This window comes from Vidua macroura, chromosome 18 (genome assembly GCF_024509145.1).
Source record: "Vidua macroura isolate BioBank_ID:100142 chromosome 18, ASM2450914v1, whole genome shotgun sequence".
Taxonomy (NCBI): domain Eukaryota; kingdom Metazoa; phylum Chordata; class Aves; order Passeriformes; family Viduidae; genus Vidua; species Vidua macroura.
In genome coordinates this window covers 11317925-11334301 of record NC_071588.1, presented here as the reverse complement: position 1 = coordinate 11334301, position 16377 = coordinate 11317925, and the positions used below count along the sequence as shown (strand labels likewise).

General features: G+C 44.0%; 1 protein-coding gene across 6 annotated transcripts in view; it reads right to left on the bottom strand.

Annotated features, from left to right (window-relative positions):
• Positions 1–193: 193 nt before the first annotated feature.
• DEPDC5 (DEP domain containing 5, GATOR1 subcomplex subunit) overlaps positions 194–16377 on the bottom strand; it is a 39077-nt gene continuing 22893 nt past the window's right edge. For 2 of the 6 annotated variants that reach the window (XM_053993525.1, XM_053993527.1), the window contains exons 33-43: positions 13634–13696; positions 11921–12072; positions 11081–11158; positions 10514–10646; positions 9575–9683; positions 9065–9289; positions 5080–5249; positions 3948–4119; positions 2875–2935; positions 1769–1851; positions 194–986 (exon numbers count right to left, since the gene is read on the bottom strand). In XM_053993525.1, the coding sequence (XP_053849500.1) occupies positions 691–986; positions 1769–1851; positions 2875–2935; positions 3948–4119; positions 5080–5249; positions 9065–9289; positions 9575–9683; positions 10514–10646; positions 11081–11158; positions 11921–12072; positions 13634–13696 (1542 nt within the window). In that variant the 3' untranslated portion in view covers positions 194–690. The other 4 variants (XM_053993529.1, XM_053993530.1, XM_053993528.1 and 1 more) reach the window with 3 other exon arrangements.

Genomic DNA, 16377 nt, shown 5'->3' with positions numbered 1-16377 from the left:
GGCTTCCTGCTTTTGCTGTGTGGCACTGCTCTAGATCCAGACATGAAGACAGAAAATCCTGCACAATTATAAGACAAAGCCCCAGCACTGAACTTTGAGCTGAACATAGAAAGCAGTATTTTCTTTTGGCAATTGTTTTCTTTTACTCACCAATTTTGTATTGCTGTCTGTGGAGTTACAACAAAACATCAGGTCACTTCATTTTCTGCATTTTACTTATTTACATGTATGAAAATTTAACAAGCATCTCTCACATCTTATCTTACATATTCACACGATCAGGTACACCTTGGAAGGGGAAGGGGCAGGCTGCTGCTAGGCACATCAGATGCCAACTGGCACCAATCATTTCCAGCGACTGGAAGCTGACACCATCACACTGTGCTGAATCCAACTGCCCTTGAAAACCATTTGCACTCTCCCTCCTTTAGCTCTGCTCTAACTGAAGTTTTGGCAACCAAAGACTGTAGCTACTTGAAACCAAGCTAAGGTCAGGTGATAGATACTGGCAAGCCAAGAGCTCAAATTCTTTTTTTCCAAGCACTTAATCAAATTCTGTTGAATATCAACAGCAATATTGCTCAGGTCCTCTCGGAGCCTCAATATGAATCCAGCAAAGAGACTCTTCACTTCTACTTCCTTGCCACAAGGTAAAGCTTCTAGCTGTCTCCCTAAGAGATACAACCCTATTCACGGAGCACTAGCATGCATCTTGTCCAGACAATCAGTCCAGAACGTAACAAGCCGGCTGTCTTTGTTCCAGCAAAAGTCTGTGAAGTCTTTCAGCAACCGGTCTGCGAACTTCTCATCGCCAGTGGCGCTGGAGCGCCAGGTTTTGGTCAGCATGGTGTTGTAGGCCCAGTTGTAGCCAATGCGCTCCTCACAGAACATGTTCTGGTTGGTGGAGCTGGTGGAGTTGCGCCGGCGCCGCTGCTGCCCGCTGGAAAACTTCCGCTTGGAATATGGCAGCTGCAAAAACACTGTCCCTGCAGGAAACAGACAGCACTTCAGTCTGAGGCAGACCTAAGTCCCTACTTCTGGTAGCTGACTCGTTAAATTCCCAAATGAAACCGGCCTGAGCTTCATTTAATTGCCTTTTAGCAAGAGAAGATGGGATACACTTTTCCCCCTTGGCTCTTAGGTGCTATTTCTTCCTGTCTAATGCCGGGAGGGAGTGCACTTTGTCTGCCTTTCTCTTAGAAGCACAGAATGAAGCAAAGATGTAGGCTCTGATCCATCTTGCTGGCTTCCCATCAATTTCCATTCTCTTCTGCAATTTTCCAAGCACTGCCTTCCAGTCACTGTTTTCACATCTCAGCAAGCGGACCCTAAATGCTTGATCTACCTCCCACACAGTGTGTATGGGTAGAGATGCATCTACAACAGACCTTAAGCACAAGAACAGAGCACTGACTTGTCCTAACACCTTTCCCTCCTCCTTGCTTCTGGGTACACATTTATTTACATTGATCTTGGTATAAATATAAATATGCCTTATTTTTTTAAATTTCCTCATCTTCTGGAAAGAAAAGTTTCAGAGCTGCTGTAAAGCAGGATTTCAAACCAACGTAATTTATTAGCAGCAACACTTTGTGCTTTTCATACTGCCCCCTCCAATTTTCTGGTTTGTGTTTTCTGACACACCTACTTGTCATCTGGTTAGGGACAGAACAGCACCAACATGACACGAAACACAAACCACATGTTAAATGGTTATCTTGTTTGTAATAACCTCCTCCTTGCCATACAGCCTCCAAATATTGCTCACCTGTGACATGGATATACTGGGGCTTGTTTTCTGCTGGGAAGTTGAATGCAGAGGCTGAATATTTATCTTGTACAAATCCAAATCTGAAGAAATAGAGATAAGAGGAATTAAAAAAGAAAAGAAAACAAAAAGAAAGAGCTGCCCCAGGTAGAATTCCACAGCCAAAGGCAAGGGCACCAGAGGAAATCCTTCCACTATCCCCTTCTTATGGCCTGAAGGCAAAAGGAAAAGGGATGAAGAGACACAGTGTGGGCCTGTCAGGCCTATCACCCCAGACTGCTCCCTGGCCTGACTCGAGCTGGAAACAAGAGCAGCAGCTCCATGCAGTCTCTGAGAAAATGGGGCAGCTGCACACGAGAGAGGGAAGAGCAATAGTCAAGACAGACATTCCCTAGGCACGTTTCAAGCTGCAACAATATTATTTTCATTATGTGTAACATTCCATGCAGAACTTCAAGCAGCTTACCTGGAAGTTCTTTGCTGCTTGTAGGATACTTGTTCTTCTGCTTTCTAAACTAATGAAAGCTGATTTCCAAGCTAAAGTCCATTACAAAAGGCAGCCCTCTTTGTCATGAAAAAAACCCTGGCATCTACACCATGAAAGAAACTGGCAGCTCAATTACACAAAGGGATAAGGCTAGATAGCATCCAAGCTTCCAACAATTCCTTCTTAAACTGGGCCCAACCTCCTCCATACAGCTCCCACCCCAGTCTCCTGCCTATTGTCAATCATCAGGTGTCATCCAGTTCAAGACTGTGCTAAATACACAAGAAGGAAATAACTGTTCCTTCTCAGAAAGTGTCTATTTACAGCCTTTCTGCTTCTAACTTAGAATAACAGGCACTTTCCAAAGGCAAGGCTCTCCCTAGGAGAGAGTATGGTTCCTAAGGAGTGACTGAAACACCACACAGCTGCCCCTTGCACCCACAGAACCACCTGGGGCATGGAGGCTGTATTTTAGTCTAACAGTCTGTATGCAGAATTCAGAGAGGCAGACAGCACAGAACCCAAGTGACTCAGGAGTGACTGTTCAGCACAGGCCTCCATCCCACATTGTCCAGGGAGACAGGAACTGTTTGGTCAGCCCACTCCACTGCAGACATACCTGTGAGCTATTGCTTCCTGGAGAAGATGCATTCGGTCCCAGTATGTTTCTGGTTCAAAGCCTGAAACAAACAGAAAAGTAACAATTATCTAGTAAAGCTACTTTATTTCCCTCCTTTTAAAGACTTTAGTTTTCCTCAGGAGGCCTGCATGCACTCTTTTTTTTTTCCCTAGCCATTTCTTTCAGTCACACTTTTTTGTCAGGTGTCTCTTAGAGATGTGTTTTGTGCACTCCAGTACCAGACTCATATATGAATTTATTATTTGTGTCTCTTGAGATGAAGGAGAGGAACATAAAGGGGGGGTGTGGGAGGGGGCAAGGAAGAAGAGTGGGTTGCTGTGTATCACAAGAGTGCTCTGAAAATATTTAGTTCAGTCAGTTGGGCTATGGTGACCTCACAGCATATGGATTCGTACATTCATTGTACAGTTACACCTGGACACTGAGTCAAGGGTTAATGAAAATATCAAATTTACTATGTTAAAACAGAGCCTTTTGATAATTGTCCCTCCTCATAACGCAATTTTGCCCTTCTCTGTATGGGGGCAGGTCTCTGATCTTGTGGTTCCACCTGAGGTTTACCACAACAGCCTCACTGGAAAGGGCGAGGTCACATTGCAGAAAAGGAGATTGCAGTTGCTCTGCTTAATCTCATGTGCAAACACTGTAACCATTAAAGTAACCATAGCAACAACAAAAGAAGGATGGCAGTGGTGAAAGCCCAATCTTAGGGAGGGGGAGAATAAACAAATGCAGGATACAAATGCAGAGCAGCTGTGGCTCTACCAGCAAAACAGACAGGAGTCTGTCAAACACAACAGCTACTGGCTATGGGTCCGAAAGTGTGCAGCATCACTGGGGAGACCACCCTTCCTGTGTGTTGGTGCCCACAATCAGCCTGCCAGCACAGCTTCCTCCAGCACTTCTTTCCTGAGGGGCTGCTGACCTGTAAAAACAGCTCCTTCAGCCACCTAAGGCTGGCTGGTAAAGGAGCTTCTTTACGTCAGCTACGCGCCAACAGTGACCTGTTTGCACAAAGCACCCTGAGGGGTAAAAGAAAGTGCATTTCTTACCATCAAACAAATGCTCACTCCCCTCCTTCAGCAAGCAGCTCACGTTGAGTGGGATGAACAGCTGAGCTCGAAGTGGGTCCCCATACAAGTAACTGGGCAAAGCAAAGGGGCCTTCCAGGACTGGGACAAGCAGGAACCCACAGGAGGTGGCTTTCCGGTGCCAACCCTGAACCTGAGAAGAAATTCACACAATGAATCATAGCACACATGCCAGCTGACGAAGGGCACTTATGTGCATAAGAGCAACTCATTCCCCAAGAATAGATCAGACATGCTCAATTCTCCACAGGCTCAGCTTGCTCTGCATGGCAGGCACACCAACGTCCTTGCAAGCAAAGCACTACAAGCACAAGACATCAGGCTTTCCTTTTTCTGAAGTGCTCCATCAATCAGAAAGCACTTTAAAATAGGACATTTTTCAGGAACTGATTCAGCCTACTTATCACCAGTGGCTAAACACTTCTGCTTTACTGGAACATTGCAATTGATTTTAAATAAAAGCAAAGCCAAATACCTAGTGATGTCTGGCTGGGTGGGGTAAAACCTGGTGTTAAATAGTTTGAGTTTTACAGAAGCTACATTAGGGGAAAAAAATCTAAACATGAAATCTAAAAATTTAATCTAAAAATTAAAAAGTGACATGTTTTCATTTCAAAATGTTTTCAGCAAGTTAAAAAAAACCCTGAAACATTCCTGAGCAGGAAAAACACATTGCCTGGAAAAGCCTTGTTATGAAAGCAACTCTACTGAGATTTAAAGTTTTAAGGTTTGGGGATAGAAGGAATGTAATGTGAAACAGATTTTTTTCCAAAGACCTGGCTCAGGGCTTAAAATTTGCCTAAGGGGGACTTAAATTTATCACCTTGACCTGTGTTGATCTCTGCATACTGTGCATAAAACCCACTGAAAGCAGAACACACTCCTGCAGACAGAATGGCTATAGCTGGTGTGATAAATGCTGACCAGATGCAGCAACACTAACAACCACCAGGAAAATTACTTATGGAAATAAAGGCAGATGCAAGCCACTGTCTCTCTCCCTAAGACTTCCTAATACCATGTCCCCAGCTCTCTAAGGGACACAGAGGCCAGACAGGCATTTCTGTGGCTGTCCAGAACACCAGGATCTCACCATCTCAAAAAGAACAGCTGCAGTCACTGCCATCCAGTGTAACTTGATTTCAAAGGCAGCGTTCAGGGAGAAATTGCCATGGTAATAACAACTGCACCACTCCAGCCGGTCCGTGCGGTTGTTCACATCCACATCCAGCGTCACCGTCCGCTGCTCGGGCACCGTGGCAGCTGGGCAGCCAAGGGACATTGGCATTAAAGAGAAGGTGGCAGACAGGATGAAGAGAACAGAAGAACCAAGATAAGGCATTTGAAATTAATTTGCCCTCCCATTCCTCCCTGGGTATTTTTGGGCTGGCAGAAAAGTCCCAGAATGCAGCTCATCCAGATGACAAAAGACAAAAATCCTCAAGTATTTCTCATGTCAGGGGTATGTGCTACAGAATCACCTCCCCAAGCAGTCAAAAGACATTTCAGCTGCAATAAGGAGAGAGAACCAAGAATCCAGCAGTTAATCAACAGGCAACTGGTGCCATAATTATGCATGGCTAGACAACACCAGCTTCCTCATGCCCAAAACATGCCAAATATTTCTATATGCCTCCACCAGAAATCACAACAGGGTGCTGTTGCATGGGGCAGGAGCATTCCAGGACTTTCCACACTAAAGGAGATTATAAGTTAAACTGCTTGTTTCTTTAATTCCGTATCAATATCCGACATTACCGCATTGTTGAAAGTGCACATCCAACACTTTCTGTAAAAGCACGAAGAGTCAGCCAAGACATGCAGCAGCATTCTGACCACTGCAAGAACTCCTAGTGCTGTGCAGTAAGGGCTGGGATAGTGCCCAAGATCCAGCTCCCTTTGTGCCCCACACCCCAGCATCCCGGTGACAGAAACCCTCAGGCATCAGGCAGGAGAGGGAGAGAAGCACAGCAGTGGAAGTGACCTGGCTGGTGTCACACAGAGGACTGCAAGGCTGGGGCAGAACCCAGATCTCCTGACTTGGAGACCAAAGTCCTGCTATGAAACACACCATCACCTTCAACTTTTCTTTAGACAAATGCATAGTTTAACATTTCTGTAATGTTAAAAATCGACAGAAAACAATGGGCTGCAAAGCTTCTATGGGAAAACTTCTGCCCTTTTTATTATAGCATGCATGAGGGATGCATGTTGTTATCCCTTGCTGAAGCAGATGTGCACTCCTTGATAGGATCAGCTTTTAAATTATCTTATAATTTGATGGCTTGATGTTATTAAAAAAAAAACAAAACAAAACTGAAATCCTTCCTCAACGTAGATGGAAATGCCCACCTTCTGCAAGTTACCTGGAGGCACTTTCAAGGTTATAAGGAGACCCTTTAAATTGCTATTACTGTAGCATAGAACGTGAAAAATAAAAACTCAACAAAAATGAAAGAACATCACCCAGTTTTGTTTCATAAATAAGACCCATTTTTGTCTTTGGGAAATGTGTCATTTGCAATTTCTGAGTTGATCTGGTATTGTCAGACCAACACTGTGAGAGTTTCTTTTTCTGGCTCCTTTGTGATATTGTGAATACCATACTTGTGGTCAGGAGGTTATGGTGCCAAATTTGTAACAAAGTGTGTTGGAAAACAACATCCTGGAAGCTGTGAAACCAAAGCAGCTCAGTCAGGTAGGTGTTGGTCATTAGCCAAGAGGTCAGTGATAACACCACAGCCCAGTGTGCCCAAACTAGCACACTGAAGAATGAGCTCCCTGCTCCCTTAGACTGTTGTTTTTCCCAGAGAGTGCAGACTCCCTGTTAGGGCTGGACTGTCTCTCTGCCTTGTCTGCAACTGCAGTTGCACAGGCAAAGCCAGAGGAAACCAGTCCTACGAGATGAGCTAATCAAAAATACATTAAACACTGATGAGAAATGTCCATGTGTCTGAATTCAGAAGCTTCTGATTAAAACCAACTTGTTCCAATACTCTGGCTTCCATAGGTCAGACTTTAAGAGGACTCACCTGCTTCCCAATTGTCTTCTACTATTGAGTATTTAACTAATGATTTACTAAGCAAATCGGAGAGGAGCAGGCAGGTTATTCTCCAGTCACAGACTCCACTACACACATGACTACAGTTGCTAGTGCATGCATTGCTATAAATCAAAGGGACAAGATTAGCTGTATCACAGGTCAGACTTCCACTGGGAAGGGAAAGGGGACAGTCACTGGGCAAGTGATTGGGAAACTGGGAGGAATAAAGATTTGAGAGATACATGGAGCTTGTTCCAGAGCTCCCAATGCTTGCATGCAATTTTATGTCACAGCCTGACATTTAGGGAAGGTGGGGAGGGGAAGAAATAAAAACCACAACCTAATCAAGACCAAGAGAGGAACAAATGAAGTCACGTGGACCAGGGGGTCATCTGGGTTTAGTAAAGCTCTTTACCTCAGATGAACTGCTGAAGTTTTTTTGGAATACTGTTTAGAAGAGGGACAGCACAGAAGCATCATTTAAACCAGTTCCTTTGTAAGAAAAAACCTCCACACTCAATTTTTCTACAAGAAACTATAATTCCTGGAAAACCCAGACTGCATGAGAGCAATCTGAAGGCATTTATCACTCATTCAAGGGCTGCAAATTAGTTAAATAGTAAAATGGACATAATCCCAACTGAAAGGAAAAGAACTACTCATATGTGTAATAGCCACATGCTGCAGGAATACACTGTTCCTGGCTGGTGTTAAATGAGAGGTGAGGGGGACACTGAGGCACACTTCTACTCATCCTCAGGGGTACAGGCCTGCTGGGTCTCAGTCTTCTCAGCTCACAACAGAGCATCAGAGGAATGTGAACTGGTTTTCTCAGGCTAAATAGTGAGTAAGAGATCAAACCATGAAGAGGATCTGGCCCCAGTGCCTCCAGCCTCCACAGTACTTTCATGCCAGCCAGTTCAGGCTTCAGCTCCAGCCAGCCACTGAGCTAATGAGGTTGGATACCAGCCAAAGCAACAGATTTATCATGTGACAGGGAAAATAACCTGCATATGTTGACTTCAGGGAATTAACCATTAGTTCAGATTTCCTATCCTTACTGCTTTCAGACTTCTGATGCTGTTCCTCTTCAAGCAAGGTTCTCAGAAATACACAAGGATTACTGTGACTTCAGGTTTAAGAGATACTACACCAGCAGAAAGGCACTTCTCTTCAGAAGGTAAAATATACACAGCAGGAGAACAGCAAATTTTTTCTTTTCATCCTTAATTGCTAGGCCTTTAACAGATGCATCTAAATAAACCTGAAGCTGCAGTTCCATAGCAATGATTTTTCTCTTAAACAAGGAAAGGAGAACAAAAGCAAGTGACTCAGGCTGGCCTGGAAATGTAACAAGAAGCTGACAAAGCAACAGGGTCAGTCACGAAGCCAGTGTGTTTCATGGGCTGTTAGAGGCAGTCAGGGTTACTCTCCACACATTAGAGAACATTAGATACTAATGGGATCTTGCCCAGCAGCAAGATCTTCCTACTGCTTCCATACCACAGGGATCATCTGCAGCTGGGCTTCACAGACTCATTAATGTAAGGAGTCTGGTTCAGATTACCTAAAAAGCCTCCAGCACATCATAGAAAACTTCTAACACATCTGGACCTCAGTGTGGCTTTTGCCCCTAGGAAGCAATTAGATATGTAATTTTAAGAACAGTTTGGTTGCTTTGCTGTTCTCACAACTTATCCCTCCACACACTTTACAGGTTGTGAACAGTCTCTCTGGATTTGCAGGGAGACAAAGTATCTTCCTCCCTAAATTCTAGAGGTTCAGGAAGAAGGAATATTTTAAGAAATACTTTCTATTGTATTCCAGCACTCTGAAGTAAAAGTTTCCTGCCCAGCCAGTGAAACACACCGAAAGCATATGAGAGCGAGTCCACGTGCAAGACACTGTAAGGCCAGCATGAAATTTGCAGCTTTATTGCTGGTCCACGTGAGATCATACCCTTGGCTGGCTGCTCTTCCCCTTTCAAACTATCCCCTTGAACTTCCCCAGCTGTCACCTGTGCTGTGCATCTACCTAAGAGTGCAGCTGCCTGGCTCCGTCCTCCGAAACTGCGGCTAAAGGAACTGTGCCTACTTGCATAGGAGGCGGGGCGGCTGGGCAGCCAGGGCAGGAAGAACGCCGGGATCTCCGAGTGCAGGAGCTCTTCTGCCACAAAGGCCACCTCAAACCATTTCCTCTGGAAGGCTGAGAAGTCATCCATGGCAGCTGTGTGCCACATGGCAGGCTGCTGCAGCCCCACTGCACAAGGGGAAGGGAAGTCCAGTTAGAAACAAGTGGACAAGGCTCAGACAGAAAAGTAGTTCTTGATGAAAAAGAAGCAGGATAAAAATTACTTTGTTTTCTGCTATTCTTTTTTTTTTTTTTTTTCCCTTAACTAAAACGGCCAAATTTCTCAGACTCTTGAGATCAGTGATTTTGGTTGCTCCCAAAATGCATTCCTGCTGCAGCACCCCTAAGAATCAAGAACAGCCTGGTGATTATGCAAAGGGATAGTGAGGAAAGTCTTGTAATAACAATGCTGACCTCGGTCTGGTTCTTTGTCCACAACAATCTTGTAAAAATAAAAGCCATAAATAAAGGTTCGTAAAGCTTCTCCAGATGCATGGACAATAAGCTGCTCTTCTAACATTTTCTGAACAAGAGAAAGAAAGAACAGAGCAAATATGATAAAGAAATCACTCTTCCAGTTACATAAAAAGGTTGCTAGAGAACATTAGGAAGTAATTTTCTTTTCCTTGGCATATTTTTGTCCAGATATGTGCCTAACAAGAATACCAACAAAGTTATCTCTTGATTTTCAGTAAATGTAGCAATTTCTTATCTCTCTGAGAAATTACATTTGACCTTTTTACAGATGTCTGTCTTCCCCCAATACCCTGCTCTGGTTTTATAGATGGATTTATAGAAGGTAAGAGTTTGGAAGCATTCTAAGTTCTCTGTTAATTGATATGGGATCTCAGCAGAGGAATGAACTCCAGAACATTTCCAGCCTTCTGCCCCTGACACAGTTCAATACAGAAAAATCCCTTGATGAATACAAGCAGTGTTCCTGCATAAAGTGTGTCTGCTTCAGATCCAAAAGGTCATATGCTGGTTTTATTACAACTTTATTAACTAATTATCAGAAAGGAAAACCAAATCACAGCCTAGTGCCTCAATTCCAACACAATGCAGAGCACTTGGTGAGTACCAGCTAATTAGAGGTTATAAACAGAACCACCATCATATAAGTAGAAAAAAAAAGATGTATTACTAGTGAAGAATATGTTGCTGTTTTGTGATAGGGAATCCAAAAAATGTCATCTTTGCCTTGTATTCTGTTGAGCACTATGTTCAATACTCATCCATAAGAAGATTTTAATAAGTAACAGAAATCATTGCTATGCTTTGCTCTAAAATTTTACTTTTTTCACAGAGTAAGGCATTTCTGGCCCTCCATATGCCCCTGGATAGTTTCCTTACCTGCATTATGTCAATGGCCATGGCCTGGGTGTGCACCCCTTCCACGTTATTCACCAGCCAGTGCACAACTTCTGCACTGATGAAGCAGTAGGGGGAGAGGCCCTTCTGTTCAGAGAGCAGCTGGATCCCTGTGCTGAAGCACAGCAAGCCACACACGTTAACACAGGCTGATCAAGAGCTCTTTTAGGTAACAAAGACAAAAATCACTGCTGGGGAAAAGAAAAAAAGGGGGAGGGAGGATAGAATACAGGACAAGAGATGCACAGTGCCCCTGCAGTGATGTCTCATTGGCTTTTGGTAACAAGATGAAGAGCTGTCACTGACAGCACTTTACTGACTTACTGGGAATTCTTGATTTGACAAGGTTCTGGGACTAATAATTGAAGTCTTTGCTCGTATCTCGATTTCTATAAAATTCCTTATTAGAGAGTCTGGAACTGAATAACAAAAGGAAGTGTAAAACTCTTCAACAGCTGACGTGGGGCTCTCCTTTGAGTGACTCCACTTCTCATGTCCCCTTATTAAACATCTCATCACATGTTAAGAACATTTATATTAAAAACTTACGTGGGGTGTTTCATGGCTTCAAGAATCTCTACCAAAGTGGAGGAGGAAGTCAGAGCACTTGTTGAACACTGCTGGGAGCTGGGCAGTAAACAGAAGCATGTTCAAAAATCAAGGAAGCTGCTAGATTTGTTCAAATATGTACATTCAAGAAAATTGCTCTCTCTTCTCAACAATGACTTTGCCACATTTATTTCCTTTTTCAACTCAAGAAGGACAACTAAAAGCATCAGATGAGTATTTCCCCCAGGAGGTCACCAGGACATTGCTTTATGGACCCAATGCACAATGTGTCACATCCAGCTGTACTCAGCAGCAATTGAGAGCAAACATTTTCAAGTTGGCTATTTTTTTTTTACTGTAATATACAACCACAGGAAACAGGTGCTAATAAAGTTTATTTTCAACATTGCTTCCTCCCCGGTGTCTTGCTTCCAGGTTAGAATCTCTTGGATTTTATCAACCTATTTGATCCAATTCGACCTGCAGCCCCCCCACCCCTTGCCAAAACAGACAAGATGTCAATTCAAAGCCTGGTTTCCTACTAGCAGATTTCAGAAATGGAATTTCGTAATTTCTTGAAGAATGAAGCCCTTCTTGTGGGTGGAGAAATTAGGCCTTGTGTTCATTTAATTCTGGAAAACTGGGTTGCAGGGCTTATTTTACTACCACTCTCTCTGCACGTGGAAATGCTGCAGTAAGGTCTTGTGACAAGTGCCTGCTCGTGCTGACAGGCACAGCACAGCCTGTTCCCAGGTTCCTGTTTAAGTGCCCATTCCCTGACACCAGAAAGGGGCTGGAATTGAACAGCTCTGCAGTACAGCACTGCTGTGCCTCTCCTACCTGCCCTCTGCAGCACCAGCTGTGCTGTATCCTGGCTCTGCAGCATTCTGGGTGCTCCCCAGGGCCTGGGTGCTGCCCCTGTCAGGGACCTGCCCCGTGGGTAGCAAGGCGCTGCCATCGGAGGTTGCAGGAACCGATTGATCGATAGAGACCTGGGAGGAGCAAGCACAGCAGCACCTCTATGAAATTCATCATGTAATCCATTTCCCATCTTCTCCCCTCCCTGCATCATCCGAGCCTCGGCCCAAGTTAGTCAACAACAAGCAATACTCTAAGGAAGCACAAGCATATGCAGAAGGGATAAATACAGTCTTATTTTGTCATCACTACAGAGCTCCTGACAAACGACAAATTCAGACCCAAATAAAGATGAGGATCACCAACCCAGCAACAATTTCATTGAGAGGACTACTGGCAAACCAGCAACACCAGTCCAAACCTGACATTTTCAACCCAAGGGAATAACTATGATTATAAGCACACAGCAGGATACTTTATCATTATGGGAAGGTAGTAAGCATTTAGCAAATATAGTTTCAAGTCTAACTCTCAAAAATATGCAAATGTATCACACGAATTCAAGTTTCATAATGCTCAAAAGAAAAAAAAACCCAGCTCATCTTCCCTCCTTTCTCAGGGCAGCGTGAGAAGGCTGGTTGACACCCACCCACACCTATGTCGCCAAGACAACAGGAACACTTTCCTCCCGCAGGAACACTCGCTCTATTCCAATGGTAGACTGAATAGTTCACAAAATTAACATAAAATCATTTCAGAAAGAGCATGAATGCTGAAGGATTCAGCTAAGTACAGGCTGTAATTGCCATCTGTCATTAACACGTATGGTTTAGTAAAGGCACATTATATAAAAGCTGGAGAGGTGGGAGAGAGAACACGAACAGCAGAGTAACTCTAACTCAAGCTGGTATAAACATGGGGGCTGCTCTGCTGTGATGAATCCACAGCAAATACACAGCTAAAAATCACAAAGCTGCTAGCTTGACTTAGGTCTGACTGCCAGAAGTCCTTTATTTATGCCATTTCTCACACCCCAAAAATCTCTAATGGCAGATGTCCCTTTTTGGGCAGCCAAAACCAGTAGATGCTCCAGGGTCAACTCTACAGTGCGCCCACAGCCAGCAAAAACCTTTCTCCCTCCTCGGGGCTCACTTCAAGCAGCAGCATTGCCTATGGCCAAACTGTGTTACTGCTAATTCCTAACTGGTGTTAAGTGGACAAACTACTTCAGTCACAGGGACTCTTTTAAACCAAGATGATACTATCTATTTTCAGCCTCAGTTGTTCAGGAATCCAAGGACACAATTTGACTTGGATATCTCCAGAGCCACCTATCAAACACCACAGAAGAAATTTAGCCAAGAACCAGACAAGTGAGCTGTGGCCATTTTGTTCAGTGAGGTAAGATCGAAAACAAGCACTTGCTGAAAAACAAAAAGAGCAGCTTTGGTAGTTGACAAGACAGTAAAGGACAGTGAGACAGGACACATGAACATCCAAAACACAGCACAAACATTGAATGGTGGAAAAAAATGCTTGCATCTGCCTCTTTGTTCTGCCAATGCCGTACATCTCACTCTCAATGAGTGTCTCTAAAAACGAACACAGGTTCCCAGTGTGTTAAGCTCAGGACACAAATGCTGTCCATCACCTCAATCCAAAAGCCAGAGATGACAACACCCATTCCAAACTAACCTGGGAGTAGAAGGTTGAAGCTGTGCGTGGGCTGCGAACAAAGTCCATAAAGAAGGCCCCATCCTGAAGGCATCAGAGGAAGTAGGCCCATTAATGGCAACAGCAACAGGAACAAGGAGTTCAAGAAAAGCAAATACAAGGTTGTGCAAGTATGAAATGACCACAGAGAGAAAGTATGAGGAGAATGCAAATCCCAGACCCAGAAGGTACGATGCAGCAGAATGCACAGCATCAGGAATTACTCACACACATCTTTACTTTCTCTCTCTGTAACAAGACATTGCTCTTCCTTGACACAGATGCATTCCCAAAATTTTTAAACCCACACTGATCAGAAGCCAATTGAAATTGCTGCCTTCCCTCCATACTTCAAAGGAGAAAGTCTTGAGCTCTGAAGTATGGGGGCTTCCATCCCAAATACAAAACTGAAATACAGAAACCACAGGTGTAATGACAAATACCCAAAGAAGGACAGATTTTTCTTCTAATCTGTTAGACATTCAAATGATAAAGAGGGACAGGCAAAGGAGCTCTTTTCAGAAAGCACCCTCTTCCTCTTACATGCAGGTCTGGTATGGTGCAAAGGAAAGGGAAGAAAAAGTCATCACAAAGATCCTTCTAACACTGTGTTTAATACTTCATGCAAAATTAGACACTGCCTCTGCTATGTTCCTGCCTACTGACAAACCCCGGTGAATTTATCCCCAGCTGCTATTCAAAGATGTGTCACGATTCTTTTATCACATAAGACAATGCAGTGGAACTCATCTAGATTTTCATTCCCTATTTGCAACTCTTTATTCTGTTCCCTTGGCAAAATATTTTTGTCTAGCCTGCAGTTAAGATGATGCTTACCTTGGTAGGTAGACAGAAAACAATTTCTGGGAAGAATCAATGCCGGGGTTACATGACTGGCAATTTACATTGTGCAGAAGCAGAGCCAAGTGCCCTGGATCCATAAGGGCAAAGACTTCCCAAAGAGATCATGGATCAAGTGAACTCACTGGGTTAAAACCACAGTGTTGCCCAGTAACTGGCTCAAGTGACTTGTCAATTCTACTCTGAAACAAAGTGATGCAAAGCCAGTGGCTCAGTTTTCATCTGGAGTAACTCAAGCACTGAAGGGCATCCTAGAAAAGCACTTGTTCCCTTGGGTGCTGGCAGAGCTCACAGCTGTGATAATTTGTCAATTCTCTGGCTGCAAGTGTGTGGAAAGCCAGACCTCCCCGTGCTGAGGAGCCCTGCAGGGGCTGTGACACGAGGCACACACTTGCTGCTGTTCCCAAGTGAGCACAATGCTGCCTGCCCACTGGCATCTTTCCAACAGGGATAAGCCATCAATTAGGAGATTGCAATTGCTTATCTCCCAGTCCCTGTGTGTAAATATTTACAGGAGTGTTTACAGCTGCAGCATGAAAGGCCTTCAGTTGATAACACACTCTTCCAGAGTCTCCAGACAGCCTTCCAACGAGGCTTTTGAACATTACTTTTAACATTACTCATGAGGGCATTTTCTGGTAGCACAAACTCTGCTAATCTGGTCCCAGCACACTCCTGTGCCACTGCTAGGGAAGCCCACTTTGCCTCTTCCCCCCTCTGCCACGCAGAACAACTAGACATAACCTTCTTCTCTCCTGTTTCTCACATGGAATTTTCACCAGTTTTACTGGTAGAGGGGGACATTTAAGATTTCTGTATTTAAAGAGAGAAGCTGATTTTTCAAAATGGTAGAAGAGAAGCATACAAAGCCTGAATTATGATATGGAAGTTTGCACTCGTGCCTCAAGTCAGTTTGAGCACCTACTGTTTCCAGGCCTAGCACATCCTGCTCCAGACTCTCATCTGTGCTCTCCAAACACTGATACTACGAGTAAGTGTCTAGTACTAAGATTATCACAGTTGCTCTATCACTCAATTTTCAATATCTAGGTCTCCAGGATAACACAATACTTGTTCCTGGTGGTGGCACAAAACAGTGGATGTAGAAACATTAGATGTTTAGAGAAAAATGCTGAAATAAGTGGTTGATAGTGAGTGGTGAATCTGAGAACCTTTTCTTTGCAATATTTGAACTGTTGAACCCAAAGACAGGTCACATTTAAGTCCTTTACCTTTATTCAGTTCCTTGTTACTTCTGTTGAAATACCTTCATGTCAGAACACAGAAAAATAACCAAACATTTCTGGTAGGACTTGGAGGCAGAGTTCCTGCTCTCCTGGGTCTCACAGGACAGTTTTCAGAAAGGCTGAGGGATAGCACAGTCTTTTCTTTAAGTGTCTCAAGAGAGCTCCAAGAAGACCATTTCTCCAGCCTGGAGTCCAGCCAGTGAAGGAATGACATCTAAATCACTTCTCAGGAACACACCCCCTCCTTTAAACAGAGGCAAGAGACTCAAGTTCCTGCTGTTAAAATCCCACTCAGTGTTCACACTGTCACAATCTAGAGGTTGATTTTGCTCTCCAAGACAGCCTGCACGCAGAAGCACACAGCACTGTACTGCTACACCCAACAGTCAAGCCATGACTGAAATGAAATGTGCTACCAGCAAAGGAAATGCACTAATTAGCAAACAGCACTTACATCAGCAAACTGCTGAGACAGCATGCCAGGGATTCCACACCATTTTCACTCTTACAGAATTGAATTCCTCTGTCCTTGCACACAAAGGCCAGCACAGGAGCAGCCCTTACTGGATTAGAGTAAGATGTGCTATGATGTAGCCAAGTGCTCAGAGAAATGATCTT